The sequence below is a fragment of the Dama dama genome, chromosome 13, assembly GCF_033118175.1.
Source record: "Dama dama isolate Ldn47 chromosome 13, ASM3311817v1, whole genome shotgun sequence".
Lineage (NCBI taxonomy): Eukaryota > Metazoa > Chordata > Mammalia > Artiodactyla > Cervidae > Dama > Dama dama.
This window is the reverse complement of record NC_083693.1, coordinates 53,275,328-53,294,171: the sequence shown is the minus strand read 5'-3', so window position 1 is coordinate 53,294,171 and position 18,844 is coordinate 53,275,328. Positions and strand designations below refer to the sequence as shown.

Sequence of the window (18,844 nt, the reverse complement as noted above, 5' to 3'; positions counted from 1 at the left end):
AAAAATCACTTTTACTACATGATGAAAAGTAATTTTTTCCCCAAAAAAATGCCTCCGTAAAGTTTCAATGCATCGTGTACACCTTATATCCTACATGCCAACAAATATGATACTTTCAGAACACTGACATCCATTAAATTATTAATTTGCCTTTTCTTAGTATTATAATTTTTTTATAATTACATTGTTTTTGTTTTAAAATTACATAAGCACTGTAAGTAAAATAAATTATATCTAATTTCATATTTGTACATATTTATATAACATTATAATCAAATCCAGGAAGAATCCAATGTTGTATGATATTAGATCTAGCTAGTGCTCTAAGTTGGTAATAGAAAATATATCAAAAAGCTAAGAAACTAATTTTAACAATAGTGAAAAATAAAAGGAAATTTATTCAGATTACTAAAGGATTTTAGTATACTTATGCTTTCAAAAAATCAGTACTTTGATAAAAACTGAGAACTGAAGGATAGCTTTTGTAACAAAAACGATGCCAGGTTGAGGCATTAATGGAGTCAGAGCATCTCCAATTTCCTCGTTCTATAGATGAGGAAAGAGAAACAGAAGCTGAATGACACATTCTGGACTTTTACTGGCCTTTGCCACTGGTACTTTTGCTTCTGAAAAAGATAAGTTGCATCAGACACAAAAAATGCTAAAAACAATGCCCCAATCCATAAAGTTTGGCCACGTATCTCATTTCTTTTTTTTGGTCAAAATGGAAAAGTGGTCCCTGAGGATAGAAATCACAATAATGCATGCCCAGAAAAGGTGGCATGCATTAGTTTAATAAGACTAATTTAGAGAACTGTATTTTCTATATTGTCAAATTTCTGTAGCTGGACCTTGTGATGACATTTCTGCAGAATAAAAGATACATAATTTTTACAGGGTATACAAATATTCCATAGGGATATTAAAGTTTTTATCTGGTGAAAATGATTTAGTGGGATATAAAATCTTTACCCAAGTAAATAAGAAAATCAGTTGCATTCTGTATGTAAGTATTTTCTGAAGACACTTTGGCTTTTAAGATCTTTTTAAAACACTCGAGACATAAAAAATTAATACTACGAAAACTAGCTATTTTTCACTCTCTGCTACTACTATAAATCAGTTCTTCACTGAAGATCAGTTTGTGCTTGAGTGCTCAGCCACTTCAGTCGTGTCCGACTCTCTGCGACCCCGTGGCCCATGGCCCGCCAGGCTCTTCTGTCCATGGGATTCTCCAGGCAAGAACACGGAGTGGTTTGCCATTTCCTTCTCCAGTGATAAAGTATGAAGTGAGTGAAGGGAGTGAAGTGAAGTCGCCCAGTCGTGTCCAACTCTTTGCAACCCCATGGACTGTAGCCTACCCAGGCAAGACTACTGGAGTGGGTTGCCATTTCCTTCTCCAGAAGATCAGTTCATCCTAGTTCAAAATACATTGTTATAACAGTGTATCTATTATCTTCACGATGTGAATAATGAATAGGTATAATAATTATGCTAGTGTTTTAAATTAATTACATAACTTACCATTGTTCTTAAATGAACTGTACAGCAATCCAAAGTAACCAACAACCAAGTCAATCTTGTTATGGTCTCATTATTTTTAATATATAATAATGACATCCTAATATCTGCAATTATATTCCCATTAGGAGATCTATACATCAGCTATTATCATCAAAGTATATCAATTTCTTCAAGCAGATTTTTGGTATGTAAGAAACATAACAAAATTGGCTTTGCAAGAAAATCAAATATTGCCATTCAGGCTTCAAAAATATGAGGTAAAAAAAATGAAAGTTATGTACAAAACATTTAATTGTGAACTATAACCAAATTCACAATTTCAACTTAAATGTCAGAGTTAAGATTTTCTATGGCAAAATTATCTTAATTATTCCAAGCTAAACAAAAATTCCTAATACTAATGGTTAGGTTACTCTATCATGTGTCCCAACAAAGGTATACTTCTGGGGACAGTTTTAAATATTATCTTTTTGTCTGCCTTTTAACATGATACATTGATCATTTTAAACCATAAAGAAAGTTAACAACCCCTTAACTTATATTGACTTTGAAGTTTATTGTGTAGCACTTTTATTTAGACATCATGTAACTATTGACCAGGACTGTTTACAAAGGTAATGGTTGGCCTTTGAGACAATTAAAAACTTTTAAGTACTAAAATTTTACATCATGATTTGTTTAACTTCAGAAGTGTTATGATGGTTGAAACTAACAGAAAAGAAAATCTAAAGCAAAAATATAATGATTTCCACAACAACCACATATTCCTCCCATATGAAAGGGAGGAAAGGAAAAAGAAAGGAAAGAAAAAGAAAAGGAGGGGGAAAAAGACAAGAAGAGAAAGAAAGGGGGCAAGACAGGCAAGAAAAATACTTTTTTTTTCCCATTTGCAAAAAGGAGGGGAAATTCTGAGGTCTCAGCAAATAATGTAATCAACAGAGTCAGTTTATATTAAGGCATCTTCTTTACATGTTATTGAATCCCATCATGCCTTTCATATTGCCAGCAGCACCCTGTTGAAATTGCCTCATCATTGACTGAAGTCCTGCCATACCACCTAGAGTAAGAGTGGAATAAAATCAGATAATTATTATACAGAACTTGAAACATCTGCTACTTTTGCCTATTAAGTACTTAAACTTCTAAAACATATACTGGGTTCTGACTGCAATTTGGTCACCAGCCGTGAAGTACATAAAAATTTGTATTATCACCAGTATCCTCATCTATAAGAGAATAAATAACTTACTTCATCCTGTTATGAGGACTACAAACTACATGAAAAGATCTTAGAACAAACAGTACCTAACACAGTAGGGAGTCAGTAAATTGAAACAAAAATATTTTCCTCTGGGAAGTCTGAGTCTTATAGTAGTAATAAATTGGAGTGGTGGTTAATGCACAGGACTTCAAGTAAGAAAACAATTCATCATTATTGAATATCTACTATATGCCCAGAACTGTACTAATTTCCTGACAAGATATGACCTGTGATTTTACACAAGAAAGTGAGGTTCAGAAAGGTTAAGGAACTTTTCATAGGTTACATGATAAAAGTGGAACTTGGTTTTCAAAATCATTATATAATTCCAAAGTCTCATAAACTAAGGCAAGAAGTCACCAGAAGAAGCATTAACAAAAGATGATTAGGGACTTCCCTGGTGGTCCAAGGTGGTCCACGTGGCCATGAAATGAAAAGAAATAAAAATACAATTTTGGGATTTCCCTGGTAGTCCAGTGGCTAAAATTCTGTGCTTCCAATGCAGGGGGCATGGGTTCGATCCCTGGTCAGGGAACTAGATCCCACATGCCACAACTAGGACCCTGTGTTTAGCCAAATATATATATATTTTAAAAAGATGATTATGTAGCTTGCTCAAAAATCACAAACAGCAGCAGGGGAGTGAATGAAACCTCAGCTTATACAACACTATTACAACCATTCCACTTAGAAATTAGATGGGCCTTTTCCACCATACGCTGTTTGATCTGATTTTCGATTAACAACAGAAGGCTTATTAAAACTCAACCCTTATAAACTAAACCATGTATTAGCAACTGGCAACAACTTCGTAATTACCCATATGATGAAGAACTCTTGGATCCATCATTTTAGCCATTTGTTGATTCAATTTTGCCATCTGTGACTGGCTCACATTCTTAGACATGTCACCACCTATAAAAATTTTTGCATCAGTATAGACTGTAATATAATCAGGATATCATAGAAATTGAGTAAATATAAAGAAAAACCCTATAATCTTACTCTAACACAATTATTTCTCTTTGTACATATTCCCTTCTAATCTTTGACCCAATTACATATATATTTTTGAGAAAGAAAAAGTGAAATTCAATATTAAGGGACATTTAAGAGGCTTTTAAGGACTAAAATTTTTTAACACTTTTACTTATACCTATGAAATGAGCCACTATAAGCAAAAACTATATCCAGTGGTTATTAACAGTAAGCTGTAACAATTGTTTAGTAGTGATATGGTATAATGCTGAACAAAAAATTTTAAAGATATGGGTTAACTGGGAATGAGAATGGATTACTGATAAATGGTTATGAAACAATGAGTCTGAGCGAACCTCAAGATGTATATATATAAGAAGTTACTATAAATAAAAAGCTTCAGGGAATAGAAAAAAATATAATGAAACTCCATTTATCAGTGAATTTCTACACACGCAATGAGATTCTACACCAAAAAGGCAACCAATGAGAGAGATGCACAATGGGGCAGAAGAGAGAAAAACATCCTTTAGAAAATAACTGCTGTTCTCTTAAGACAAAGTGATCATTGATGCAACAGCAATGAATAAGCAGAGCTTGCTTCAGCAAAACTATTTATTTCAAAGAAACATTAACTCTGGTACTTCTCAGGAACATTTGTGAAAATTCAAATCAAAGTTGACCCTGATTCTCTGATCAAAGCTGGCTAATATGAATAAATTAAATAAATTAAGAACTATGAATGAAAGAAGATATGTTTTTATAAAACATGATAAAAATTTTTTAAAGTTTCATAATTAATAAATCTATGTAAGATGCGAATTCTATGACCACTGGTGATTCATTGTAAGTTTTTGTCTCTGAGGACTTAAAACTTCAAAAAATTATTAAGGCTTTGGTGTGACAAGGATGTGCACCAAATTCACTGCCCACTTCATCTGGTTGTGCCTTTACTGAGCAGTCAATGCTCAGATAAGATCTGACCAACGGATCTGCAGTAGCTCTATCATGAACAGTCAGGGTCATTTGGGAAAGATGTTAAACTGACTTAATGTATTTATAAATCACTATCTGAAATAGCATGTGGTGTTACGAAATATAACAAACTTTAAACAAGTTTGTCTAACTTTTCTCCCTTGTCACAAAGAAGAAAACAGGATATAGCAGGCAAGAAAAATAAGGAAACTGTCAAAACACAAAAGGCGATGTGTAAATACTCATCTGTTTTAGAAAGCTATTCAGTGATATTATTCATCTTTGAAGCTTCCCTAATCAGTATTTCTTAAATAATGAATTCACTTTAATAGTGCTTAAGATATAGACAAAAATTTAAAGACAGGGCTAGGACAGTTGACTTTAACTCGTTGGAAAAACAAACTTATCTTTTTACCTTAGATAATACACAGCAAAATACATTCTAGGTGGGATAAAAAAAAAAAAAAAAAAACCCAGAAAGAGCAGAAGAAAACACAGGTGACTACTGTGGTATCCGAGCCCCCTGGTGGCTCAGAGAGTGAAGAATCTGCCTGCAATTCAGAGGACACGGGTCTGATCCCTGGCCCGGGAAGATGCTGGAGAAGGGAATGGCTACCCACTCTAGTCTTCTTGCCTGGAGAATTCCATAGACAGAGGAGCCTGGGGGCTACAGTTCATGGGGTTGCAAAGAATCAGACATGACTAAGTGATTAACACTTTCACACTGTGGTACCAACATGGGGAAGGCTTTTATGAGCATAAAAGAAATCACACCAAAAGCTTTGACTGCATTAAAAATGAAAACTTCAGTTTTAATTAAAAATATAAAAATGAAAGGCAAACGAAAAACTGGGAAAAATATTTGCAGATATAATCCAAGAATTTTAAAGAGTTATTACAAAGCAATAAGGGAAAAAATAAAACAAATGGGACAAGAAACCTAAATAAGAGGGGATTCACCAAGAAAATTCAAACTAGTAAATGTACAAAGAGATGTTAAATATGAGTAATCTAAAACACATATTGAAAAACTGACCGTTAAATTGGAAAATACTGAATTATTACCAAACTTACTCAGCATCTCCTATGTTTCTGATCAAAAGAGAAAAAATCCCTAGCTTCATGGGAGACTGAACAGAAACTGACACAAGAACTGATACTGATATAGAACTGAGTGTGATATATCAATCAGCCTAAACATCCGACAAAGATGCACTTGTGCTAAACAATGATACATACATAACTGGAAAAATACTATCTGTCTAAAAGTTATACTGAAGAATACTTGACAATATGGAAAAGAAGTTAAGATCAGAAGAAAACACTAGTTATATCAAATGTTATTTGCAGTAAGACCCATGGGATTCACTGGGGAGTGAATGTAATGGCTGTTTTAAACTTTTTTCTTATACTTTAGCATAGTCTCTAAATTTTCCTTAATATATAACTTCACACAAAGTCATTAAGGGTGATTTTAAAAAAAATATTAGTGTTTATTACCTTGAATCTGAAAAGATAAATCACAGATCACATGATAAATCCTGGAAGTACTTGAATAAAACATGAAATTCAGCAGTATATTTTCTAATACTGGCAGTTCTTCCTAACTTTAATTTTTAGTTTCTCAACCTCTTTCTTTCCTTTCAGAGTGTCAAATAATGATGCGCTTGTTATCCCTCTTACCTTTGAAAAGTCCTTTGATACCTCCCATCTTTTTTACCATCTGTGCAAATTTGGTATATTGTGTCAAAAGTTCTTGGACATCTCTTGTTGACACCCCTGATCCTCTTGCTACTCTTTGGATTCTTCCTGGTTGCTTACTGAAGACCTTGGCACCGTCAGTACTGTCTAGTTCTGTAGGCAAGGGTCAGTTACTCTCATGTACACACAACTATCATTCACTGTCAAAGTAATTACATCTCAGTATCTCACATATAGAAAAACAAATATAATGGTGAAACCACCAACCAGATTTAACAAATGCTATTATCATCTGCTGTGTCTGCCTCTGATTTTTAAAAGCTAAACATGGAATATATTCAAAAGAGTATTTATAATATTCTTAAGCTATAAAAACAATAAAACAAATGCACACATACTTACCCTACAGAAAAACATCTTTTCTTTGAAAAAACTTTTTGTCCATCCTTTCCATATTTCAAGTCCAAGTGCTCCTCAGAATATATACCAGAGGTATATTTCAAAAAGCAACAAAATTGCTCACCTTAGCTCTAAATAACTATTATCCTTTAAATCATAAATTTAGGCAAATAAACAAGTAGAAGTAGGTAGGTGCTATCTATAATCAATAGAATAACTGTTATATTTCAAGTAATTACTACTAGTATTTCAATTCTTTCTGTAACAAAAAGAATGAACGTAACATAAACACCTCCAATGTTTTGGTAACTCTTAGAATACAAGGTCCATTTCTCAAGGCGTTAGTTGCATACAATCTCAGGTACAAAACTGCTATTATGTCTGCATTCTCTCCACAATATCCCCTAATAAGTGATCACCTAACCTTGATCTTAACAACCACAGGCGAGATGACCCACTTTCCAAATTAATTCAATCTATGCCATTCTATTATGCCTGTAATTATGGAAAATATTTTCCCATATTAATATGAAACTCATCTGTCTGACACTTCTTCCTATTTTGCATAGATGTCTCCTTACCAGGCACAAAGAATAAGGCTTTCAAATTATTTCAGAGTCACCATGTGAATTTTCCTCTAGGTGACAAATATCTAACTCTTTTGGCTGTTCCTCTTATAAGATGGTTTAGCACCCCATTTATCATGCTGATTTCCTAAATACATCTTCTAATTTGTCTATGTCCACTGAGCATATTGTCCAGAAGTGAACTGAAATCCACGGGAAGACTGATTACCAATGTAATACATACAAAGATCAAATTATCTCACAATAAACTTACAGTCCATTAAAACCTCTAAATCCATTTCATAAATGCAGTTTTAAGCCACATAATTATGATAAAATATTTCAAAAATGTGTATCATATTCCTCCCAAGAGCTCAAATGGAGTGAGAGAATGAAGACAAGCTAATAACAGCACATCCTGGGGTAAGCAGTATGACTGAATTTAACAAAAAGCAGAAGGGCCATAACTCAAAGAAGAAAGGAAGTCAAGAAAGGCCCCATGCTGCTGGTTTCTCTTAAACTGTGTAGTCTTGAAGGACAAGTATGAGATAAGTAAAGAAGGAAAGGAGCAAGGGACATTGTAGGAAGCAGAACATGGATTCCCAGAATAAATGAAAATCATTTTGTGTAGAAGGAACCAAGCATGGATAAGAGCTGAGAAATTAAGAGGTTATAAAAATAAGAACAAGATTATAACAGAGCTTATGTGCTAGGCTATGGAAGTCGCACAGTTGTATCCGACTCTGTGTGACCCCATGACTACAGCCCGCCAGGCTCCTCTGTCCATGAAATTCTCCAGGCAACAATACTGGAGTAGGCAGCCATCTCCTTCTCCAGGGGAATCTTCCAGACCTAGGGATCGAACTCAGGTCTCCTGCATTGCAGGCAGATTCTTCACCATCTGAGACACCAAGGAAGCCCTATGCCAGGCTGAGGAGTTGGGAATTAATCATTAAGAAAACAAACAGTCATTGAAAGATTTTGATCCCAGAATTGTTATATTTAGAAAGATTGTTTTTATGGCAGTGAGAAAGACAGATTAAGAGAGGAGTGAAAAAAGAGAACGGGATATGTCAGGAGGCTACTGTAGCAATCCAGGTAAGAAATGATGAGTGTATGAACTAATGCAGGGGACAAAGAGGAGAGAGAAAATACAAGAAATATTTAGGAAGTATAACTCACAAAGTCTAAGGTGATGTTAAGGTTTCTATATTCTACCTGAAGTGAAAAATACTGATATGAATAGACTGGGATAAATTGAATATGTATATATACTGTAATACCTAGAGTAACCACTAAGAAAAGTAAAATATACCAAAAAATATACAGATACAATAAAACACCACTAAGAAAAGTAAAATATACCAAAAAATATACAGATACAATAAAACAGAATAGTAAATAATATTCAAACAATCCATAGGAAAGTAGAAAAGAGAAAACAGAAGAACAAAAATCAGAGAGAAAAAACAGAACCAAAGATAAAATGGCAGAATTAAATCCTAATATATAAATATCAGTTAAAAGAGGTTATCAGAATTATTAAAAAAAAATTACCATGTTGTTGATATGAAATTCATTTCCAACATAAAATAGGTAGGTTAAAGGTAAAGGGATGGAAAAAGATATACAAGGCAAACAACTAATTAAAGAAAGCTGGAGTGGTTGCATGAATAGCAGATGAAGTAGACCAGGACAAAGGAGGGCACTACATACATAATGATAAAAAGTCAAGTCAATTCACTAAGAAGACGAAACAATCCTAATGCGTATGCACCCAACAAAAGAACTTCAAAATACATGAAGCAAAACTAACACAACTGAAAGGAGGAAAGTTAGGCATCTCAACACCTCTATATCCATAATCTATAAAATCACTAGACAGAAAATCAGCAGGGATGTAAATCTAAGTTGACACCAGTTTCTAGCTTGGTTGACTGAGTAGATGGATGGAAGTGTCACTCACCAAAGGAGAAGAACTACCTTTTGGAACTTATATTCCTCAGAAAACTCTCAAAAATGTAATAGAGATACCTGTCCACCATTTAGTGAGCGTCTAGACTGGAAGTAATCCAGAGTACAGACTCTCAAGCCAGAAGCCCAGCCTCTCCATTCCCTGACTATTGACTTTGGCATATTACTCAACTTCCCTGTATCCTGACCTGTAAAAGCTAGATTGCATTTTGACCCAGAATTGTCCCTTAAGAGTTGTTGCTGGTTAATGTATGTAAAGTGCTCATGACAGTGCCTAGGCAGAGTAAATACTCTAGATGAGGCTGCAGTTATTAATTCTACACACAAAAATTTTTACAGTGTTGAAGATAAAGAGATGAGAAAGACACAACCTTATCTGGGTTACTATGAAGGCCAAGAGATCAAGAAAGGGGTAGAGACTATAAAAAATAATCAGGTAGGATATATGAAGTGATATTATTCAACAAAAGGAACACAATAATAAGAAATACTGGCTGAGAACAACAGAACCTTGTAGCATATATTCCTTTAGGCTCATTGAGGATGAGATGAGTGAAAGAGACTGTAGTTAGCAAGAAAAGTTAAGGGTAAAAGTGGAAATAAAAAAGTAACAGAAAATAAGAATAAAACATCAATGAACATCCAATGTTGTAAAGGTCAAGAAAAAGACTGAAGTCTCCACTGGAGTAGACCCAGTAGAAGGTTGTTGGAAATCTTTGTATAATCTGTTTCAGAGCAATGGCGGGTAGAGAAGTCAGATTTCAGTAGTTTGAGGACACAAACCATTTTTTTTTTAAAGAAACTTGACTGAAAAGAGACAGAGTAAAAGTATAAGTGAGAAGTAAAGCCCAGAAAATGTGAAATTGTGAAGTTAATGTTTATATGCTGATGGATGAAAAAAATCAGTAGGAAGGAGAGACTGGAGACACGGGAGAGGATTTTACTGATGGAGAAAAGTCATTGAAAAAGTTTGAAGAATGGCTTGTGGCTGTCACAGCCTCATCAGTAAGTTAGCCAGACTGAAAAAATTCATCGCTAAACACATGTATTTCTTTGTAAACGAGATCAGATGATAGAGTAGAAGACCTGGCATGCTTGCTGCATTGAATCAGAAAAGGTGCTAAAAAACTGGGAAAAAGATGAAGTCATGAGTCTAGAAATACTCATAGGCTGAGGACCCAGAAGTATAGGAGGGAGGGATAATCTAGGATTACAGAGAGAGAATAGTATACTTGAGAGGATTGAAACCTCAGAGAGCAAAGTAAGTTGGTAAATATTGCTTAAACTGTCCCTCTCTTACAGATTCCCAATTCCTGTGAGCGTATTAGAGGTCTGAGAAGACATGCAATAAATAAATGTACCAGTTTTTAAAAAAAATACAGGTTATCTGACTACAGGACTCTCCTTTCAAGTTATTTATCAACACTCTGAAGAACTGGTGTTCTCACCACAGAACTCATTTGGAGAAGCACTGTACTTAGACATTTCTCTCAAAGATGAAGTCAACCCAATAATCACACCTTTTGAGCAAGAGCTTTCAAGCAACTACAAATCTCCCAAATAATAATCACTCATTCTAAATTTTTTCCCATCTTGTCCACAAGAACACAGTGAAATTCTCAACTTGCTAATATTGAGAACACGGTCCTCCAAGTCAAGAAATCTGCCATCTTACCTTGATCATTCATACTATCCATTATTGTCATTAATTTCTTTAGCCTTGCCATTGACTCTTGTTCATTTCCTTTGCTCATGAAATCTGTTCCAAAACCAGGGATCATTCCCTAAAACATATATTTAAACATAAAAATCAGTAATAGCTTGAGATTAAGTGTTCACATTTAACTAACGGCTTTAATATTAAGTTTTAAAAGTAACTATTTTTACCCAAATATTAAAATAATTAAAGCAAGTGTATCCATTCTCAGAAATTGTAACAAAAACAACAGAGGTTAGAAAAAAACTTTTTAGGATAACTAACCAAGATCTGACTGAAGGGGCCCATTTTCATGATATTTTGAAATTGCTCATACATGTCTCGCAACGTAAACTGACCTGAAATACAATAAAAATGATGCAAATATATTAGACAGTGAACATTTCCATTCAATAAAACTAATATTTTCCTTAATCATGGGCTCATCTTGAAGCACACTTATAAAATATCCAATCAATAAATATTCACTGAGAAGTTGCCTAAGATTACAGGATGAATGCTGTGGAGACAGATCCTATCCTATAGAAGCTCATATTTTATCAGAGAAAATGGATGTAAACATACACAGGAAATGTGAAAACAAAGGTAACAATCTATACATACTAGGATAACTGAAATTAAAAAATCTGACAACACCAAAGTTAGAGGATACAGAAAACAAGCAGAACTCTCATATATTGCTGATGAAAATGTAAAAATGGCAAACTACTTTATTTTTTTTTTTCCATTTATTTTTGGCAAACTGCTTTAGATTATTTAGAGTTTCTTAGACAGCTAAACTGTCAATAAACTGGAAAACAGGTCGACTCTGGATGAAATACTTACTTAAAAGAACAGGATACAGGTAAGTAAAACCACTTGGATAAATATCAAAAATATTATGTTGAGTCAGGGAAACCAGGTTGGGGGAAAAAAAAAAAAAATATATATATATATATACTCTAGGATTTCTATATGAAGCTTTACTGGGAAGGGGAATAAGCAAACTTCCTAGAGTAATGGAAATGTTCTGTTTCCCAAGGAGCATTTGTCAAAATTAATGGAATGATATCCTTAGAATGTGAGCGTTTCATTATTATGCAAATTAACTCCAGTTAAAGACTATTTTCTATTTTTGTGCTACGATATAAAAAAGAATGTACTTGGTTTTAGGCATTCTGAATTTGAAGTAGCAGTAAAATACATCAAAAGAAATGTTATAATAGGCAGCTAGAAATATAGAATTAAACAGTGGTAGAGCAGGTTAAGGCTGAAAGGCATATTTGGCCATTATACAGAAATGACAATGGAAGCTAAGATGATATAGGAAGCCCACTGTCATGGAATCCAAGTGTAGAGTTTGAAAATATAAAAGGCGGATAACAATGTTAAATTTTGGGAGCCCAGAGAAAAGAGAAAGGTCACTATATTTGGAAGTAAGGAGGCGCCTGAAGCAAGGGCACAGACCTAAGAGAGACCTAGTAGTTAGAAAGCAGGCTGTCTGGGAATATATTAGAAACCAATCTTCAACTTCAAGCAATGAAGACAGACATCAAAATAATTGTGATGAATAATACAATAATTACAGGGTCCAGTGGAAACACATAGCAGGGGTTCTAAGTGTAGGGATAAGGTAGAAGGTTCCTGAAGCATATTTAAGTAGAGACCTGAAGTATGAGTGAGTCAGTTTGGCTGGGGGTAAAGGAGGACAGAAATAGGAAGAGAGGACAACTGACAGGCAGAGGGACAGCAAGGTAAAAAAGACTGGAGCGAACATTTCAGAAAATGACAGAAATTCAGCATGACTGGCACATGGAATGCTAAGAACAACGGTGTCAAAACACGACTCAGAAGATGTGGATTAGATGGTGGAGTCATTCAAAAACACTCCAAGGGCAATGGGAAGACACTGAAAGATTTTAAGAAAGGCAGTAGTAATAGGATCAAATTTGCCTTTCTGAAAGATCATTTTGGCTGGAGTATAAAAAAACAGGTCCTAGGGAAAGAATCCCAAAAACTGCAAAACCTGTTAAAAACCTTAGAAGAAACAATCTAGATAAGAGATTAATTTAAATAGTTGCTGGGAAGTAGGGGATGGAATGGAGATAATTAGGAGGTAGAATCACTAGAACTAATAATTAATGGGAAAAGGACTGGGCAGAGTGAGGAAGACATGAGTGGATGACAACACCCAAGTTTCTGACTTTGAAAACAAATAGATGGCAACACAGGTGGGAGATTGAGATGGGAAGATAAGGACAAATTGAAGTCAGTATCTAAGGAACATCCAAGCAAGCAAACATACAGATATGAGTCTGAAGCTCCAGGCAAAGATGATGACCTAGAAATGATCACTAGAAAACACCAACATCTAAGATGGAAAGACATAGGTACCTGACAAGATGAGTGAGAAGGAGCAGAGGCAGGATAGTGTGTGGTCATGGAAATTAAGAATCATGTCATTTTGAGAAAAACAGAAATGATCAATAATAGTATATGTTAAATGTTCCTGATGTGCTAGACATTTTATATATATATATCAGCTCATCTTCACAACTCTATGAAGAAGATACTTAGTATTATCTACTTTTTACACATAAGGAAATTGAGGTTATTTTTTAAAGTTCTATGTTGGGTTAAAAAACTTAAGCTCTTAATCATACTTTCATAGGATTTGTCTTCAATATGAAGATAATGTGTATTTTAATCTCTTTTAAATTTCTTTTTATGTTTTATTATATAAGTATAAAACTTATAAGTAAACAAACAAATCAGAAGAGAGTATTTTAGCTTACTTTTAACCTGTTTTACTCCAAGGAACCCAATGAAAGCTTCAATACTAATCTTAAGGCAATTTGATTATAAGAAAGAAAACACTCAATTCTACAGCTGCTTAGATGACTGAGATTTAAAATGATCTTCATATAAATCATCTAAAAAATAAACACTGGAAGAACTGACGTTAATGGACTTATCACTTCAAAAAAATTCTAGTAGCTCTATCAAAAGAAAACAAGGGAAGTCATCTGAGATCAAATGCTTTTTGTTACTCATATACCATGTTTCAACTTCTCTATAAGTGCTTCATTGTCATCCAACTTCAGCTCATTGACTTTATCTATCAGTCCTTCAATGTCACCCATACCTATAAGAGCCAAAAAAGTAAAATTAGCAACTAATAGTATACTTGTTATATTGCTACATTATGCAAAATGCATGCACATATAGTAATAAAACTGTGAGATAGGCAGCTCAGCTATTTCTACAACACTTTACAGGTGAGAAATTGAAGCTAGAGAGGTTAAGTAACAAAGCAGTGACTGCAGTCCAGGATTTAATTCCAAATTCCATGCTCTGAAACATGAAAGTTTTGCTGCCATTATCACTGCTATTACTACAACCACATACTTCTGTACTGTGCTCTAAAACTTTCCCAAGGAACTTTCCATCCAGTAGCTCTTTTTTACCACTCTAAACATGGGAAGCAGGTTACCATCATCCTATTTTGTAGGTGAAGACGATAAATCATAGAAGGAAATTATTTTCCTGAACTAGTCAGTGAGAGGGCAGAATTAAAATTTTAATCGGTCCTAAAAAGCCACACTATTTTTTGGATATTCGTCTATATCCCCACCACTGTACACACCAAGAAGTTTGCTGATGAAAGGTTGTGTTTTGAAAGGTTCAAAGTCATCTATATGTTCCCCTGTACCAATGAAAATAATTGGACTTTTTGTGGCAGCAACTCTGCAAAGAAAAAGAAAACACAAAATAACCTCAAAAAGGAAAACAGATTTCTAGATTTCAAAGTTTATTAGACAAAGGTACATAGCTCAAGCTTTTCACTAGCTAAAACAGAACTATAGATATATCAGAGGGACTCCAAAATTCTGTTTCTATTTATACTTCCTTCATAGACTATAATAGGTCCACTATTGGAACAGATTTTTAATGATTAATAAAGTCTTTAAACATACACACACACACAGTATGTAAGTCCAGGACACGGGACAACAGTATTAATGATACTTACGCACTGAGAGCACCACCTCCTTTTGCATGGCCATCAAGCTTTGTCACTATTACTGAAGCTACATCTACTTTATCTTTAAAAGCCTTAGCCTGGGCTTCACAAGCCTGTCCAATGGAGGCATCCATCACATAAACAATGTTATCTGGTTGCTAGAAAATTTAAATAGAAAAGATATGTATTTTAACTGACCTTAAGTAAATTTCATCAATAGAAGCTATAAAAATATTTATTATAATTATTCAATCAATAAATATTTACTGCAGAAGTAGTATGTATTAGGCACCATTTAGGTCCTCAGATGGAGATGAGTAAGAAAATCCTTGTCTTTATGGGGCCTACACTGAAGTCATTGGAGACAGATAAAAAATAGGCAAATAAACATTTCGTCTAGTCAAGGCTATGGTTTTTCCAGTAGTCATGTATGGATGTGAGAGGTGAACTATAAAGAAAGCTGAGAGCCAAAGAATTGATGTTTTTGAACAGTGATGTTGGAGAAGATTCTGGAGAGTCCCTTGGACTGCAAGGAGATAAAACCAGTCCATCCTAAAGGAAATCAGTCCTGAATATTCACTGGAAGGACTGATGCTGAAGCTGAAACTCCAATACTTTGGCCACCTGATGCAAAGAGATGACTCGTTAGAAAAGACCCTGATGTTGGGAAAGACTGAAGGCAGGAGGAGAAGGGGACGACAGAGGATAAGATGGTTGGATGGCATCACCGACTCAATGGACATGAATTTGAGTAAACTCTGGTTATAGACAGGGAGGCCTGGCGTGCTGCAGTCCATGGGGTCGCAAAGAGTTGGACATGACTGAGCGACTGAACTAAACTGACTGAAACATTTAAAATGTACAACTAAAATGGGATAGAGAAAATCAGTTATGAGGTGTGGAAGACTTCTTTCTGTAGGGTGGTCAGAGAAGGCCTGTCTGGAGGTAAAATTTGAGTTGAGATCTGAATAAAGAGGAAAAAGTTATCTCGAGCAATCACACTCCAGGCAAATGGAACAGCAACTGTAAATGAGAAGAAGAAAAAGCAGAAGAGTATGGGCTGAAACCAAAATGGATAAAAACAGAGGTAAGGCTATTTCCCTTAGATCTGCTCCACTAAATCAAAATAATGGCACGGCTAAAAACCAACTTATTAGCACTAACCATTAACTAAAGAATTACTGCCAGCACATCAGTGGCAAATATGGGCTCATAGTATGTGCTACAGATTACCTATAAACCATTTCTTATCCCCAAGTTATTTCCATCACTATTTTAAAGTGACACTAAATGATGATTAATATTTTTAAATGCTTCATTTTGAAAATCTTTCAAAATTCACCTAAAGCAAATGTTTCTAATTTAAACAATTTACAGAAAGGAAATTCAATAGTTACTAAAGGTTATTCTCAATTTATTTGTTAGTTTTTCTTATACATACTAATAAGATGATTAAGCAGTAGAATTTCCAATACTCATGAAAATTTCATATCAATGTAGAGAAGATTGAGAAGATTAAGTCCTTATCATATAGATAAAGGAGCCCAAAATAAAAATAAATTACTTGGAAACTTACAAGCAACAAATAATTTATATGGTTCACAAACTCAGGTTTTAACTGAAGTCCTTATAATGTTGTTACATTATAGCTACTTACTATAGCATTAGCAACTTGAAGCATTTCTTCAAACAAAGAGTCTTCTTGTTTATGACGGCCACTTGTATCAACAATAATAATTTCAAAGTTTTCATTTTTGAATTTCTCCACTCCTTCAGAGGCAATGATAACAGGATCCATTTCTGTATAGCTATTTAACATGGAAAAAATGATTTAACAACCACAACAGCAAAACATTCAAATACTAGTAATTTGGAAATTGCAAGTATATCTTTAATCTATTCTGAAAAAGTCATATTGATCACAATTTCAATTAAGTACAAAATCCAGTAAGTATTAAATATGACAAGCCATTTAAAGAGCAGCATGAAGCAGTATCCAGTCTCCCAATTATGAAATCCCGTATGGTTCTGCTTTATATCTTTTCTGAATGAGTTGTGTATCCCTCAATTTTTTTTACATTTTAATAACTGAACTTGTATTATATAGTGTTTCATAATGTTTTCCACTTAGTCTTTTGAAAGCATTTTTAAATGAAGTATAGTTGATGTACACTATACATTATAGCTATACAATACAATGAGTCACAGTTTTTTTTTCAGCTGAAATTGTTGCAAATGGCAAACTTTCATTCCTTTTTATATCTGAGTAGTATTGCATTGTATGTAGGGTGTGTATGTGTGTGTATGTGTGTGTATATATCTCAATCTTCATCCATTTATCTGTTAATGGACACTTAAGTTGCTTCCATATCTTGGCAATTATAAATAATGCTACTATGAAGACTGGAGTGAATGTAGCTTTTCAAATTAGTGTGTCTTTTTTCCCTCCCAAATATATACCCAGGAGTGGAACTGTTGAGTGATATGGTAGTTCTATTTTCAGTTTTTTGAGAAACTGCCATACTGTTTTCCACAGCTGGTGGTACCAAGTCACATTCCCACAGTGTACAAGGATTCCCTTTTCTCCATATCCTCGTCAACATTTGTTATTTGTGTTCTTTTTGATGATAGTCATCCTTCTGTAGCACTTTATAAAACCATTAAATATTCTTGTAACACGTGACTTTTAAGTTATATAGCATTCCATCAGATGGCTATGCTATCATATACTAAATAAATGCCCTACTGTTGGCCATTTAAGGTTTTCTAACTTCCTGGTATTAAAAATATAGCCAATATGAATAGTATATAATGTTGTTTCTTCTAAACTATGATACACTCCTACAAGCTGAATTTGAATCTAATGGTTTGATCATTGAGGCTTTTGGTTTTTAAAAGTCTTCACAAAACTTTAATTTCATTGCTATTTTATTTTCATAATCCTCAAAACTCTATTCAACTTGAAAATCAAAAAATAAGATTTTATTTTAGTTTACATTCTTTTGATTAGTGGCAACTTTTAATACAGATCAATGTTGTCAAATGAAAGGATATATAATGTTAAAAAAAAGTTTTCCCCTAAATTAACAACACAAATCAAGCAGAAATACACTTAATAAAAATACATGTGAAACTTAAAAGAAGAAAATTAATATATTTAAGGACAAAATTTTTAACAAAAAAGACCTAGCAAGTTTCTACATGGAACTATACAAATAAGATGTCAGTTCTCCCCTAAATTAATTGGCTTCAATATAGTTTTAATCATAATCTTAGGGAGATTTTTCTTTCTGGAACTTGATTAAAGAAACCAACACAACATTATAAAGCAATTTTCCTCCAAATAAAAAAAAACTAAAATTTACTCAGGAAAATGAGTGGGTGAAAGAGGCAAGAAATGCTGAAAAAGAAGACAGAAATTAGCATTACCAGCTATTTTAAAATATGATAAAGATACAATTAAAATAAAACTTATAAATATATAAAGAAATAGGATCAAAGATGTTCATAAAGAGATTACTTACATACATGCATACAATGGAATACAGTGATGTCATAAAAATAATTCTCTTTAACAGCATATTGTCCAGAATTATTAAGATCCCATTATTATAATAAATATTTTAATGAAATATAACATATACATGGAAAAGTTTCACAAAGTTTAAACTCAGTGAATTTTCATAAAGCAAAACACCCAGACCAAGGAAAACAAAATAATTAGTATTTTACTCACTCCCAAGAAT

The 18,844-nt window shown here is 33.8% G+C and overlaps 1 protein-coding gene across 4 annotated transcripts in view; it reads right to left on the bottom strand.

Annotated features, from left to right (window-relative positions):
* LOC133068109 (signal recognition particle subunit SRP54) overlaps positions 1-18,844 on the bottom strand; it is a 71,792-nt gene that overhangs the window by 27,829 nt on the left and 25,119 nt on the right. For 3 of the 4 annotated variants that reach the window (XM_061159163.1, XM_061159162.1, XM_061159164.1), the window contains 9 exons: positions 16,756-16,906; positions 15,108-15,256; positions 14,721-14,821; positions 14,133-14,219; positions 11,360-11,433; positions 11,054-11,162; positions 6,422-6,592; positions 3,605-3,700; positions 2,061-2,581 (listed from right to left, as the gene is read on the bottom strand). In XM_061159163.1, the coding sequence (XP_061015146.1) occupies positions 2,490-2,581; positions 3,605-3,700; positions 6,422-6,592; positions 11,054-11,162; positions 11,360-11,433; positions 14,133-14,219; positions 14,721-14,821; positions 15,108-15,256; positions 16,756-16,906 (1,030 nt within the window). In that variant the 3' untranslated portion in view covers positions 2,061-2,489. Of the gene's footprint in view, positions 1-2,060; positions 2,582-3,604; positions 3,701-6,421; positions 6,593-11,053; positions 11,163-11,359; positions 11,434-14,132; positions 14,220-14,720; positions 14,822-15,107; positions 15,257-16,755; positions 16,907-18,844 lie in introns of those variants that run through there. The other variant, XM_061159167.1, reaches the window with a different exon arrangement.